This window comes from Seriola aureovittata, chromosome 5, assembly GCF_021018895.1.
Source record: "Seriola aureovittata isolate HTS-2021-v1 ecotype China chromosome 5, ASM2101889v1, whole genome shotgun sequence".
In the NCBI taxonomy this organism is placed as follows: domain Eukaryota; kingdom Metazoa; phylum Chordata; class Actinopteri; order Carangiformes; family Carangidae; genus Seriola; species Seriola aureovittata.
Genome location: NC_079368.1, coordinates 18,075,179 through 18,089,855, shown reverse-complemented (window position 1 = coordinate 18,089,855; position 14,677 = coordinate 18,075,179). Strand labels below are relative to the sequence as shown.

Sequence of the window (14,677 nt, the reverse complement as noted above, 5' to 3'; positions counted from 1 at the left end):
ATATGCACTGCTTTCATTATTATGTTTATGGAAATGTCTTTAAGTAGATTACACTGCACCAAACAGAAGCATCAGTGTCTCGCTGCCAATGTGATGTGTTTAATTAGAATATTTTTAAAAAACAACGCATCCCTTATTTCTCTTTGTAATATCTATATGTATATATATATATATATATATATATATATATATACATTTTAAATAAAACAAAAGTTAATCTACTCTGTTTTAGAGTGTTGCCTTCTCACCACATTAGTCTTGAACCTTTTTCATAGATTTTTCAGGTTTCAACTCTGAAATTAAATCAATAAAAACTTGATTTACTCTTGTGTTTTGTTGCTAAAAGCACCTTTGGCCACATACTTAGGTGCGGAGAAACCAGACATAATCCAATTTTACAAATCAAAACGTCTTGATGTGGGAAACTTAAGAGCTGGTGTCGGTGATACAGACGAAGAGCAGAACCTTTTTTCTGAGACGCGGCGCCTGCATTTCGCTGTCACCCACCGTTTACATTCCTCATCTGCAAACCTAAAAGTAAAAGTCCTCACTTCATCAGGAAGGATAAAACAAAGATCAAAAGGAAGCTGACAAACATATCAGATGGTGTATGTTGACAGAGAAGTGGAAGCAGCTATGATGTAATTACAGAGACAGTAGATCATACACCTTTATGGTCCCAGGAGGGAAATCAGCTGCTCAACAAGTCATGAATAGAATATTTACACAGCATTTCCTTGATTCACATCTTGTCTTTCCCCTTTTTTTTGAATATTTGTAAAAAGAAAGTTTCCTCTGGAACCGGGTCCCAGTCAGCATATAGAGACTTCAAATCAGCCACAAGTTTGAATATCACTCTGCTGGCTTGGCCTTTGATGAAGTGCACAGGTCCCTCTAGTTTCTCTGACCAGGCTAAGCAGTAATAGGCAGAGCTGTAGCCATGAACAAAGCTCCGATAGGAAGAGAAAATAAATTTTTGATGTGACTGACAGTCTGACTCTTATTCCCTCTGTCCATCTCCTCCCCCCGACAGCCTGCCAGTCATCCTGTGCCACCTGTTCCAGCAGGTGGGACTGCCAGTCCTGTGGCTCCCAGCTGCCCCTGCTGAGCACCGATAGTGGCCAGTGCCTGGCTTCCTGTCCTCCCGGTTCCTACCAGCACGACCGCACGCACTGTCGCCGTGAGTATCACAGGATGTCATGTGATTTATTGTGCCAAAGTTTTTGGCTCGGGTTCAACCACTAACGAGGTGCAGCGACGGGGGAAGGTAACACAGGGAAAGATGAAACTTTCAGCACTGAGGAGCCAGTCGAATGTTTGAATGTTTACATTTCTCATTTCTCTAAATCTGAGTTAAGATTAATGAGATGAGATTAAGTCAGATGACTAATGATAGATTACTGTTGTTCACCACTGTGGACACTTTCATTTGTCATGGTCAACCTTAATAAATCTAACTGTGCTCTATTCAGTTCTTGCAAGGTTTATAAATATCTTAGCACTTGTGTTTTCCATATGTGAAGCGATGATGTACAGTATATATTGATATATCGGCTATTAAATCAATAATAGTCACTTATTGCAGATTATATTTTTTGTAAATTGTTCTTTTTAACACATATTTATGTGCTGTCATAATTTGAAAAATGATAGCTTTCCATAGAAGCTACAATATTTCAAAGGGACTGTATGTCTTCTTTTCTCTGATGACTTAAGATCCAGACGTCCGATGACTAAAATCCTTCATCTGTTCAAAATCTATAGTTGAAAACGTCCAAAAAGTACATTTTAAAAATGTGACTTAAAACTAAATGAAAGTAAATTTTGAGCTTGTGGCAGGATACCACAACGCCGACACACACACAAAGGAAACAAATGAAACAGACAAATCACACATTTCTTTAAGTTTGAGAAATTGCTGGAAACACATTTTGGATGACGTAAGTACAAAATATCTGACATAGGTCTAGTTATTTTTAGACATTTTAATGTGGAAAAGTTACATATTACAGCTTGAATATATATATACACCAATATGTGATTTGGATGTCCCTCCAGACTCAATCAGCCAGTCAGCCGCCATGTTGGCACTAAATAGAGAGCAAACTGGCTGATGTGTGCAATAACAGATGGAGAAGCTTCTTTCTGCCGCTTCACCGCCTACTTTCCCTCTTCATCCGATGTCTTCTGTCTTTCCTGCTCCCCTCTCCTCATCCTTTCCTTTTGTGTTTTTGTGTTTTGTTTTTCTGTTGCTACTTCTGACATTTCTTTGTGCAAAATCAGGAGCTCTATTATCTCAGATCAAGCCCTTGGCAGCGGGGCAGAAAGTGCAGTTCAACAGTGCGACGCCCACAACTGGTGCATCACAGGGTTTTTTGTTGGAGTATTATTGCTTCAGTATTGTGGTTTTTCCTGATTGGAAGAAGCCAAAGAAAGTCATTGTTTGGAGACAGATGTGCTCACGTAGTTGGAGAAGTCTCACTCATTATGGCATGCCACCTGAACTGTTGCTGCATTTTGGCTCAGTCTCCCTGGGGAGGTTGTTTGCAGAAGCTGCTTAAGTTCTGCTTTCCTTTAAAGCTAGAACAAAAAAAATCCTTCAAGATTTAGTCAACTAAAAGTTTGTGTAATTTAATATTTGTCGCACTCCTTTCCTGTTACTCCGCTTGATGTCTTTAAGTCTTTCAAAAAAAAAAACATTAGAGAAACCAGTTAGCGCTCGGAAATGGATTTGTAATTGAAAATTAAATTGACTTGAAAATTGTAATTTGCTTCTTTTTTTCTGTTTTATTGGTGATTCACTCAATCAGAGCTGAGTGTGTATTAATATCAGTGATGCTGAATTACTCCGTGCTCTTCTGTCAATCACTTCACACACACAAGAAAAAAAAACCCAGAGAGTCTCTGCCAGCAAATAAACCCTTTAGAAATAAAAACAATGGGCTGTATTGTTAAATCCATTTATTTAGCATGTCTTGAGTCCCTGCAGCAGTTAATTTGAAACAATGTTTGAATAAAAAATTTGAATATTTTAAAAATGATTGATTAAAAACTAGTGTAGGCTTGAAATACTAATCATTGGATGCACAGGTGACAAAGTGGCTAAATACTCGCTCACCACCGCAGAAAACTGGGTTCAGCTCTCAGGCTTTGTTTTCTTTGAATGAAAACAAACAACATCTGGCTTCCAGTGTCAAATATGCCAGTGCGTATTGGTTATGTCTTTGTGTGTCCAGTTTAGCTGCTGAAAAATGAAAAAAGTACCAAAACGTGCAGTTCCTCAAATGGCCACTAGAGTCAATCCCCATTGACTCCTATGTTAAAACGCCCAACTTTTCAGGAGAAATAAACATGTTTACAGCCCGGTACAAAAACTGTTTTGGTCTCCAGAGCTTATTTCCTCCGTCATGAAAACTGTACAGGGGTGAATTTTTATATAACTCACCTGTTTAAATTTTATTCAGGCTTAGAAGCTGAAGCTGAAGCTTGAAGCTGTGCCCACTTTGAGCAAAGTCTCAGTTCCACACACACCCACCTCTTTGCCCGTTTTTGGATTAGCTGGGAGTTAGGAGTCAGGCGCTGCCAAGAGGGCGACAGCAGAGCAGCTCACTCTCAGCTTCCATCTTTATTTACAGTCTGTGGCTATAAACAGTGAGTTCTTGTTTTCTTGCAGCCTCCACGCCAATTTCTAGAGGATAGTGTCAGAGGGTAATAGATTTCTTTGAGGCTGAACACAGAGAGGTTAGAATATCTTCTGTCTGAATCAGTAGTTTTACCTTTAGAGATGGTCGTTGTGTCAGGTCAGGTCACATGGCAGACTGCACACTGGACCCTGACCAATCAAAGCTGATTTTTTACAATGTTGCATTGGTGATGCGCGGATCGCAGCTATATTTGTAAGGGCACTGCGACAAATCCAGAGACCATGTCATAAAAACGAACATTGTGATTAACAGTGGAGGGGTTGTGCTTTAAATGATAAATGACGTATGAGGAAAATATTAATTACAGTCTCTAAAATGTGAACATTTTATTTGTCAGGCCCAAATTACACTGGACTCCTGAACCTGTTACGATTTATCATTTATTTTGTTTGCATTCAGGACGTAGGAAGAAGTCTATAGGATTCGGATGACATCAGAGCCGAGCCGCGCACCACTAATTTGTATTATAGACAGAGGTGATTGCCAGGGACTGACCTCACTGTTCAAATAAACTCAAATAAAACACATGCAAGTGGATAAACAGTGGATAAAAGCTGTACAGAGTGTCAATAGAGGATATATACACAACAAGAGCTGTCTACATTGACTGTTACTCAACCAATCTGCCTCAGAGGTCTCCCAATGCACCAAAGCCTGGACCAATAAATAAAGCCGTGGCTCGCTGAGCTTAAACCCCTATGGGCATGCTAATATACTCTGAGCAGTTTGGCCGAGCGCCTCCATCAAGTAGTCAGGACCTGCTGTGACTCCTGGGGATGATGGGTAGAAATAGAGAGAGAGAGCGAGAGCGATAGATAGAGAGAGATGGATTGTGGGTGAGAGAGCAGTGAGAATCACTACAATGTGATTACGGCCCGGCCAGTTCTGCGGCTCAATTTCACACCTTAATGAATAATGTCAGGAGGATTGGAATTCCAGACCTCCATGTGCACGAGCTCCTTGGATGGTCTTAAATAGGACGGACAGCCGCAGCCGTTGCAGCGAGCCAGCGTTTTCTCATCCTGCCTCCGTCCATACAGCTTCATGTAATGTATACAGCGCTGGCTATGGTATACAAACCCCTGGTGGAAATCCCAATCCATGTATTTATGCTTACTCTGTCCCTCCTTTGGTGCTATATGCCCGACGACGTCCATTAAAGAAATCCCCTCTCATGCATTAATCCAGCATCTACACTGCATTAATACCGCAGATATTTCATTCTCAAATGTTGCACAGTAAAAGCAAATTGAACACAGTGGCGGCCGCTGTGCATGATGACCCCTGTCAAGCACTTATCCTGCTTTCTGTCCAGTAATACTGTCATCTGTGGTGTCGATCCCACAGCACAAACACCCTTGTGTGTGTCCCGGCCAACCAGTTGGCAGACCATTACTTTTAACATGTAACTGGCTTTAATGAGAGCAAAACCTCTTTGTTTTGCCCGAGCAGTGTCTCCTGAGGACGGAGCAAAAACAGCAGCAGTGGAAAGTTGGGACTGTAAATCAGAGTGTGTTTAGGCCGAGGCTATTAGGGCGGATTTAGTCTGAATGCCAACGCTTGTTTATGGGGGAAGAAAATCGCAGGAAGGAACGAGGAGGAAGAGGTGGAAGGGGAGATGGGAGGTGGCGTGAGTAGTGAGTCTGTGAGGTGTTTGGAAGGTGCAGCAGACATTTATGGCGGATTGTAGATTTCTTGGCAGAGGACCAGGACCACCCAGAGCCCAGTGTGTCACTGCAGTCCCTGGGGTTTTTTTTAGCGCCTTTGGCTCATGCTTTACTGTGTCTGCCCGTGCATGTATTCAAAGTCAGCTTGTTAATAATTAGTGGGGGAAGAATTTTCCCCTTCTTTTTTTTCTCTCTTGTCTCTAATGGCTCCGTGAGATAAGACACAGTTGGCTTGTTGCTCATACTGTGCAACTACAAAGCAAAAAGAAACGAAAGCGTGTCTTTAGTGTAGATTTTGTCTTGTGCGTGTACATCCTCTTGTTACTGATCTCTCATTTTAAAGCTCAAAACGTACAGTCAGTGTGAAAAGCATAACATACGCACATCCATCTCGTTCAGGTGCGTGAGTCAAAAACATCGTCGAAAACTGACTCGTGAGTTTTCTCCGCTCCCTCTGTAGTTAAGGTCTGCTTAAGTTTAGCTACCGATAGCTGTGTCCCCAGCTGTGCCCGCCATTACCATTGCGTTGCGAAGCGCTGCGCCTGTTGCCTAGCAACTTTTTCTTTTATTTTTCCTCATTTTCTTTCTCTCTCTCTCCTTTCCAGCTTATTCTCTTGTTAGTCGCGGACATGAATATTTGACAACCGAGTATCCTCAGTAATGACGTCAGTGTTCTGCTCCGTATGATTTATATTCAAAGGTTTACATCCAATCAAAGTAGGAAGCAGAGTGTCCCTCTGTGTATGGAAGTGGGAAGTCAGTGTGTATATATATATATATATATATAGGTCGGAGTGATGGATGAGCGGGCGGCTCGTTTGACTTCCATGAAGGAAGTTGGACTTTGTGTCCCATCACAGACTTGTGATCAACATTCACCTTTTTACTAAGTATAGTAGTTGAATTAGTTAACCCTAACCTTACCCAAAACATTCTCTAACCTTAGCCATACTGTAGCTGCCATGTTGGGATATTGTGGCCAGTGAGAACTTGCATTGGATACGAACATGTTTTCATGAACAGCACAAGTGAAATGATTCAGGTCGGGTGCAAAAATCCATTCGCACATGAATTAAGATTCTTTCTGAGAAGCCAAAACCGATGTTTGGGCACATTTTGGATTTAATGACTAAATAATTAGCTTTGCAGGACACAGGTGAAGTATTGTGTTGGTGCTCCATCACTTACAGACGCCTACAGATTAGCAGAGCGGAGCACCGAGCTCCAGCACCAACAAAATCTGTCAAACACAACATGCAGTTCTTTACAGAACCTTTCTGCTTTATCTTCAGTAAATAGAAAAACTGACATATGTTTAGTTTACCAGCCTTTTGAATTAACATGTCCGTCTTTTAAAGCTGAGAGACGTCTTTAAAATGGCAGTGAAATTCGTTCTCAACGTCTTTTAGACTCTGTGAGATCACTCGAGGGCGGCCATGTTTTAGGAGCGCGATGTTTCCTTCAGTTCGTCTCTGAAAATAAATGCTGTTGTCGTCCTTGATGCGAAGTCTGGCAGCATTTTGATTCATGATGACTTTACTGCTGTTCTGTCTGTAGCATGACCTCCTATTGCACACTTCTGTCAGAGCCATAGTTTGTTTTAGCTGTTTCTGTTGGGTGTGATTTTCACAGCTCTGAATGTGAAATCTCTAGAAAGGTGTGAGATTTAATCGATACTGCCCTGACTGCCTCACAGAATTTCTTCACCCCCCTCCCCTTGTTATTTTAATTTTGCAGTTTCATTGTGGATGTGACAGTCAGGAGCTGAGGCAACAATAACACCAGCACAGTTCCTCTGGATCTCTATGCCTCTGTTTTCTTTAGTGTGGACCTACTCGTTGAGCCATTGTGGAAGAGCAGATTCCTCCACATGCTTGCTGAGCTAATTCTGGAGTTTGGCTTCACGCGGGAGGAGAAATATTTGGAGAATTAAATTCGGTCCCTTCGTCATGCTGCTTAGAAGTTTTTCTCGCTGTATTGTCTGTATTGTAGTTGTCTCTGGAACAGCTTTGGATTGCAGCTGCTCAAATAGAAATGGAGATACAGGCTTCTCTCTCTCTCTCTGTCTGTCTCAGTGACCAGGTATCTGAATAACAAACCCCAGATTCTATATCTGATTCCATCCCTCTGCCTTCACCGTGCTCAGTTTAATTGCTACATCTCTAATCCCATCTCGTTTTATCACTGGAGGTTGGTTGTGGATGTGAACCTCGGCGGCACGGTAATCGTGTGTCCCTGCTCGTCCCAGGACAGAGAGTGAAGATTATCCGCTGCACCGTGTGACTGTGCATTCATCTCCACCTCCCCTGCTTTATGCAGAGTAGGCTTTAGAGGAGGTTTTTTTTTTTTTTTTTTTTTGGCAACTGGCCTGCTAGGATTACATTTGCTGATAACTTTGCGCTTCGGGGCTGCACAGAAAAATAAATTGCTCTCCTGTGAGGGGCAAGGTAAAGGACGTGTAATCCCCTTGTTGGCTGTTACCGTTTTTGGAGAGGGAGTGTTTGTGTGTGTGTGTGTGTGTGTGTGTGTGTGTGTGTGTGTGTGTGTGCATGTGGAGTGACCCAGTCATAGAAATGTAGGAGTCCAATCTTGTGCAAAATGCTGGTAGATGCTTTTTTGTGTTTTTGCTTCTATTTGCAAGAGGAATATATAAAAATAAAAAAAAAAGAATTGCCGGCTGAAAAAAAAAAAGAAGAAAGATGTGAAAGTGAATTTTTTTTTTTTTTTAATTTTGCTATAGACTGTGACTGCGTATGTGCAGTTGTTCAGTGAGGAATTAACATGATAGATGCCAAATAAATGACTTCAGAGACAAGGTATCGTGGGACATCTCTGGAGCTTCAGCTCTCTGAAATTAAAAAGAAAAGAAGAAGGGGAGGACGACTAGAAAGAGAGACATTAAAATTGAACATGGGTGTAAACAGATGAGAGGCCTGAGAGAAGAAAAACAGACACACTCACACAGAGAGAAAGAGAGATGACAAGAAATCTAGTGTTTAAACTTGAGAGAGAGAGAGAGTTAGAGAGAGAGGCCAGAGGGCTGAGGCGAGAGAAAGGCTGGGACAGAGAAGAGAGAGAGAGAGAGCATCATGGGAGCAGAGGGGTGCACATCTTCAGAAACACAGAGATAGAGAGAGAGAGAGAGAGAGAGAGAGAGATGATGGAAAGGAAACAGGAAGAGCTGAGGAGCCTAAAATATTGAGCAGTGGGCCAGGAAACTATTTCACCTGTCAATCTACCTGTCACAGTGGGCGGTAGGCTCCACTCCTCACCGGCAACTTTAAGTCTTTTCAACACAGAAGTGAAACAAGAAACTTTCCTATGCTGTGACCCTGGGATGTCCTGTGATTTGTCCTTCATTTAAATCCTTTCCACAACTTAACAGGAAGTTAATTTCAGGTTTTGCACGTTTTAGGCATCTAACTACGAGTCATGTATACTTTACTGTCATCTATAATTCAGAGCTTAATGTAAAAAATTTTTTGATTGATTTTCTTACCTCCCAGGCATGTCAGTGCAATGTGAAAATTAACTCTCTGAGACTCGCTTAAGATAGGTAATCACTCAGAGAACATTTGCTGCACTTTCACTCGCTTCACCAAGTCACATTTTTTGTTGCGTTGCACTAAAGTTGCACAGGGCTCCTCTGAAAACTTCAAGTTCTTTAGGAAAAATGTTGTTATTATTATAAGAAGATATAAAAACCATCTCAGTGTAGTTTTACATCTCCTCTCTCAGGCTTCTCTCTGGGTCTCTAATAACAACAGGTCAGTGAGCCAATCAGAAGAGAGGAGGCTCTGAGTCTCTCTTATGATTGGCTGACTGTTTTCTGTGTGATTGAATAAAAATATATGATTTCAGGTAAAAACACTCAAGAGAAACCAAATCCTGCAAGGTTTGGATGGTGGAACCAGGTGGGCGGGGCTTGGTGACTACCTTGTTGTGACATCACAAGGTCACAAAAGTCCTGACGGCTGGTTTAAGGCTCAGTTTCTGAATACAGGCTGTGTGAATTTCTCTGTGGAATGAGGCTTTGAAATTTTGAAACAGTATTAATATATAAACACAGACACTCGAAATATCACTTTGTACAATTTGGGACTTTTAATAAGCATTTTTCAACTCTCTCGAAATTAATTTTCATATCATGTAGGCATGAGCTGGGACCACAGGCTGTTCGAGAAGATAGAAAATAAAACCAAAAAATGTTGGTACACTTCCAAATGTCGTCCTCAGTGATAAAAAGTGTACATGATTTGCAGTTAATGGGCTAAAACATGCAAAAACCACCAGTGCGGTCCTTTAAATCAGCCAGTGTCAGTGATTTAAATCCCATGCTGATAGAAAAGACTGATTTATCCACCCACAGTAAAAACTGTGTAAAAGTCGATTTGGCTGGTGGTTGGTGGTAATTTTTCACCCTGAATGTGAAGGGAATAGGAATGTTTAGAGAGAACGAGAGACGGACAAAGACAAAGTTGACTCTATGGGAATGCTCTCATAATAAATACTGTAACGCAAAACGCAACAAAACATACAAAAACTGAATTCTGTATCGACCGTTTCAGGCATGCACAATACGCCGCACGCATACTGAAAACACTGGGTTACAATTCATTTTATAATACAAATCTCCATTTTTCCCAGACGGTCTTTTAGTCGTCTTGAACGTAGCTCTTTACCGAGGCTGAATGCACGGCAGGGATGGAAATGGAGAGCAGTGGAGGAGAGAGTCTAAAATGTGCAAACTCTTATTTGCACAAGAAAAGAAACACAATCTGTGTGGATGAGATAAACAAAACCCAAATTAAACCGTCTGCCTTAGAAGGTAAGAGAACACAAACACTGTATCCCCACCTAGGCTGCTCAGTTCTCAAAAATTTTAATAATAGAAAATGCTTTCCAATGAACCCATATCTGGATCTTAATTAACATTAAAATACTCAGTGCAATCAGAGGAACGACGACAGCGAGCGTGAGTTTTGGAGGTCTTCTCAGCAAAGCTCTGCACGTCGGAGGAAAACTGTAAAATTGAACCCCTCCTCGGTTTCTCCATCTCATGCCGCTGAGAGGCTTTACAGTGTTGGACTTGTGCCAGGATGCTATTTTGAGATTCCATTCGCAACGACTTGACAGCCTGTTGCGCCTCTAGTGTTTGAGTCAGCGTGCGTGAACAGGTGGCAGATTGTCGCGTTTCATCAATCCCATATAATATAAGTTTAATGCACGTACCTGGAAACGCACCGGCTCGGCAATATTAACCGCTGTGTGGCGGCGACGGGAGAAAATAAAAGCTCGCTGGTGTGTAAAGTAGGTGCTTAACACCCACAGGCGAGAAGAAGAGCGTGCTACTTTCAGTCAATATGTGTGAACAGGAAGTCAGAATCATGAGGTATGGCCTCTTTTTAAGTTCATCAAGAAATACCACAGGTGGTGAGCTGATATCTTCATGTCTCGTCTGAGTTTAGTTGCAACTGCACATCTAAATTTTGTCACAGTTTTAAATGTCTCAGATCGACCACTCTCTTCGGTCACACCCCAGCTTTGCTCGATTGGATCAAATATGAGTGACAAGGAAAAAAACACCTCTACACCGGCAGCGTGTCCTTTGTGAACGGCCTCATGGTGACTCTGTTTTCTGTGGCATGTGGCCTGACGTCACACCGCGCTTGATTGCATTTCATTGAACGGGTTACGAGGTATCCCGCTAGCCCTAAAAGACTAAACGGACGGGACTGAAAACGTAGTAAATATTTAATGACTGAGACTCAGGTTAATTGCACATCAGAAATTCGGTGACAACAAAGCTCAGCGTGGAGGAGTGTAAACACAGCAAGGAAATTAAAAACGTATTTGATATCCCTCAAATGACATAACCGGGATGGAAGTAAAGTGTTTGTGTTAATGAGAGGAACAATGTGTGTGTTTGTGTGTGTGTGTGTGTGTGTGTCTGATGTTGTGTTCCTGGGAGGGAATATATGTTTTCAAGATGATAAAGAGAAGGATGAAGAGAAAGTGAGAGGAGACATGAAGGTTGTTACCTGAGGAAAATCTGTATTCAAAGGTGTACAAATGATCGGGAGATTTATATCACGCTGCTTTTCCGACAACTTTTTGCAGTAACATTTTTGATTAACTTCTGGCATCTTGCATTAATGGAGTGAGATTTCCATCAGCATGTCTTAAATGGTGCTGATTAAATTAATCGCACACTCTCCTCTGGTATCTAGAGATGTGTTTTGCTCACTCCATGCTGTCTGTATTCCCCTAATTCCCCCACATGTGACTCATCTCTGAGTAGCTTACAACGTAAGAAAAACCAGGTCGTACCTGACTCTGTACGCCACCTCTAGCTCTCGGTCCAGGCCATGATTATCTCTCACCTCGACCGCTGCACTGCCCTTCTGGTGGGCTTCCCTTTGCGCACGGTGAAACCCTTGCAGACGGTCCAGAATGATTCTTCAGTCAGCCCAAAAAGGGCACATGTCACTCCACTCACGATCGACCTGCAGTGGCTGCTCATGGCACGACTGCTGCCTTCAGAGTGACTTCTGGTCAGCCTCATGTTCATGTGCCTCAGCCACTGTGTTTCTCTATGGAACGTCCTCAGTCTGTTTCAGAGCGCGAGAGCATCCCTCTCTATCTACTTAGTTCTCCTCCTGCACTGACGCTGTAGTGATGTCGCTCACTTGAAAGTCATTTTGGATAAAAGCGTCTACCGAGTGAGTAAATGTAAATTTTACTTCAAATTTGGCTGCACCTCCGACAGAGCCACACACCTGTATCTACCATCGCTCCTCACTCACAGGACGCTGATTGGTCCAAGTGAAGAGCTTGGTGCCTGACAAGATGGATTCTCGGTTGATTTTCCCATTCCCATCGAGGCGAAAGGGTTTTAAGACTACGGCCCCATTGCAGGAAGGTATTCATGGAGTTCGGAGTTGCTGTGACAAACCTAGTTTCAGAGGTCTTTAAGAAAGAAACACATTTTTGTGTGTTGGCGGAACATCCAATCAAACTATGGGCTGTTTGTAGATGATGATGGATACGCCCTCTGAAAGGATTTTCCTTCGTGCGGATGCAGTATTTGAAGTAAAACGGCACCAGCTTGTGAATGTGCGTCAGAAATTAGTTGTGAGGTAAACAGTGTTGTCAGCGCCAAGAGTTAGCTGTAACTGAGCCAGAGTCGCCACAGCACTCCTGTGTTTTCTTTATAGTTTGTTTTTGTCTTTTTGTTTTGTGCTTTATTTTTTTTATTTATTGTTTTTATTTTATTTTTTTGTAGTACTTGCTGTGGCATCTGGCTTTAGAGTGTGGGCCACTGGGAAATCACGGTGATCATACCAGCTGGTGCTGGAATAGGTTTTTGGAGCTTGTATTTGTTCACACACACACACACACACACACACACACACACACACACACACACACACACACACACACACACACACACACACACACACACAGGGATGAATGTGCAGGTGTAGGCAAAGGCACAGGAATACACACATGCATTACATCAAGGAAAAAAGATTAATTCACTGATTAATTATGAGACTCCTCTTTCTGCGTGTGTGTGGGACTAATTCCTGGTTTGTTTCTCTGTCTCTTTGTCTCTTGGTCAAACCCACACACACACGCACACACACGCACACATGCACAAATGTAATTTTTACATGGACTCCCCACATAGCTCACCCCTTCAGCCTCCTGCTCTCACTATTTGTCTGCGCTGTTGTTAATGCTTGATTTACCAGCACCCACAGAGCTACACACACACACACACACACCCCAATCAAGCTCTACAAAATCTTGTAGTTTGCATTTTGTAATCTTGATTATCTCTTTTGTCTTCAGTGTTTGTTGTTTTTTTTATGACCTAAAAAGTTTCCCTTAATGCAGAAAGTGCATTAAAGAAATCTTTGTGTTTTCCCATTAATTGCAATTATTTAGCAATTTACTACAAATCACACATAATGATCTTTTCAAATCAAACCTAGTTTTTCTAGATTTAGGATTATTTCTCCCACCTGCCAGACAGAGATTTGAAAGGGGCTTGATTTACTGTTGTAATGTAACGTGATGAATGTATGTACATCAACCTATCAGTAAGAAATAAGTAGAGGCCTAGAGTAAAACATTTTTCTAATCTTTTCACCAGACTGTCACGAGTCGTGCTCAGGTTGCCGGGGGCCCAGCCAGCGGGAGTGCGTGGCGTGTTCGGACGCAGCTGCCTTGCTCAAAGACGGGGAATGCGTCCCCGACTGTGGTGGAGGTTTCTACAGCCAAGACGGCGTCTGCCACGGTAAAGTTGACACGTGTCCACACTGCAAAGTAGCTGGGAGGAGGAGGAGGAGGAGGTGTCTTTCATGCTGTTAGGGACGTGGCAGGTTTTCCCCATTTAAAACCAGGATCAAATGTTAAGGATGAAGGTTTCATTTCACCCAGACCCGACACACACTTTTCATATTTTCATATTTGTACTTTTGACTTTGTTGTGGACTTGTCTGCTTCATGTTTCCCGGCCGGCAGTTGGACATAAACATCTTTTACAGTACACGTGAGCGCGGCAGCGACCGGAGCAAAGGCAAGGACGAGCACAGTCACTGTGACTCAGCATCCTGCACCGGCACAGCAGCCGTACTGTTGAATCTCAAAACCCTTTTGTACGAAGATGTACGGAACAGCCGAAAGCAACTTAAGACAGTGCAGCTGTCCGTCTGCGGCGTGTTCGCTCTGCAGCTCGACTTCATGAGGAGTGAAAGCTGAAATTGAAACAGACAAATGAAATGTCACAGCGTGAGCCGGTGCAGAGTACAGTGAACCGCAGTAAACACCAAACACCATCTGAGACAGGAAGAGGTTTATTGTTGGCTGTGAACTGGAGGTGAAGGTTTGTTTGGGCTTGTTTTTTTTTTGTTGTTGTTTTTTTTAGCATCCCCCACAGAGCTTCTTGCCAGTCTCCTCTCCGTGTGGTGCCAGAATGATAAGTCAGCAGTAGCCAGAGTTAGCAAACAAACAATTAAGAAAAATACAATAATTAGCGGTTCTCTCTTCTTCCACTAATGAGGATTCATAGTCTCTCAGAAGAAAGAGATCCTGTATGAATATGGATGGTTTCTATTTTTGAGTGGTAAGAAGAAAAAGAAGAAGAGGAGCGAGAATAGGTCTCCCTCAGGGCGACTGTGAACTTAGACTCACGTAGCTGAGCTCTTTCTTTGGTTAAAACCACCTGGAGGAGTTAAGGAGGAACTCTCTTCTTTTCCTGCAGCTTATGTGGAAAAGTTAAAGCGCTCAACGAAGACA

General features: G+C 42.4%; 1 protein-coding gene across 1 annotated transcript in view; it reads left to right on the top strand.

Moving 5' to 3' along the window:
• fras1 (Fraser extracellular matrix complex subunit 1) overlaps positions 1-14,677 on the top strand; it is a 229,388-nt gene that overhangs the window by 106,111 nt on the left and 108,600 nt on the right. The window contains exons 13-14 of the mRNA XM_056375341.1: positions 1,034-1,180; positions 13,533-13,676. Of these exons, the coding sequence (XP_056231316.1) occupies positions 1,034-1,180; positions 13,533-13,676 (291 nt within the window). The remainder of the gene's footprint in view (positions 1-1,033; positions 1,181-13,532; positions 13,677-14,677) is intronic.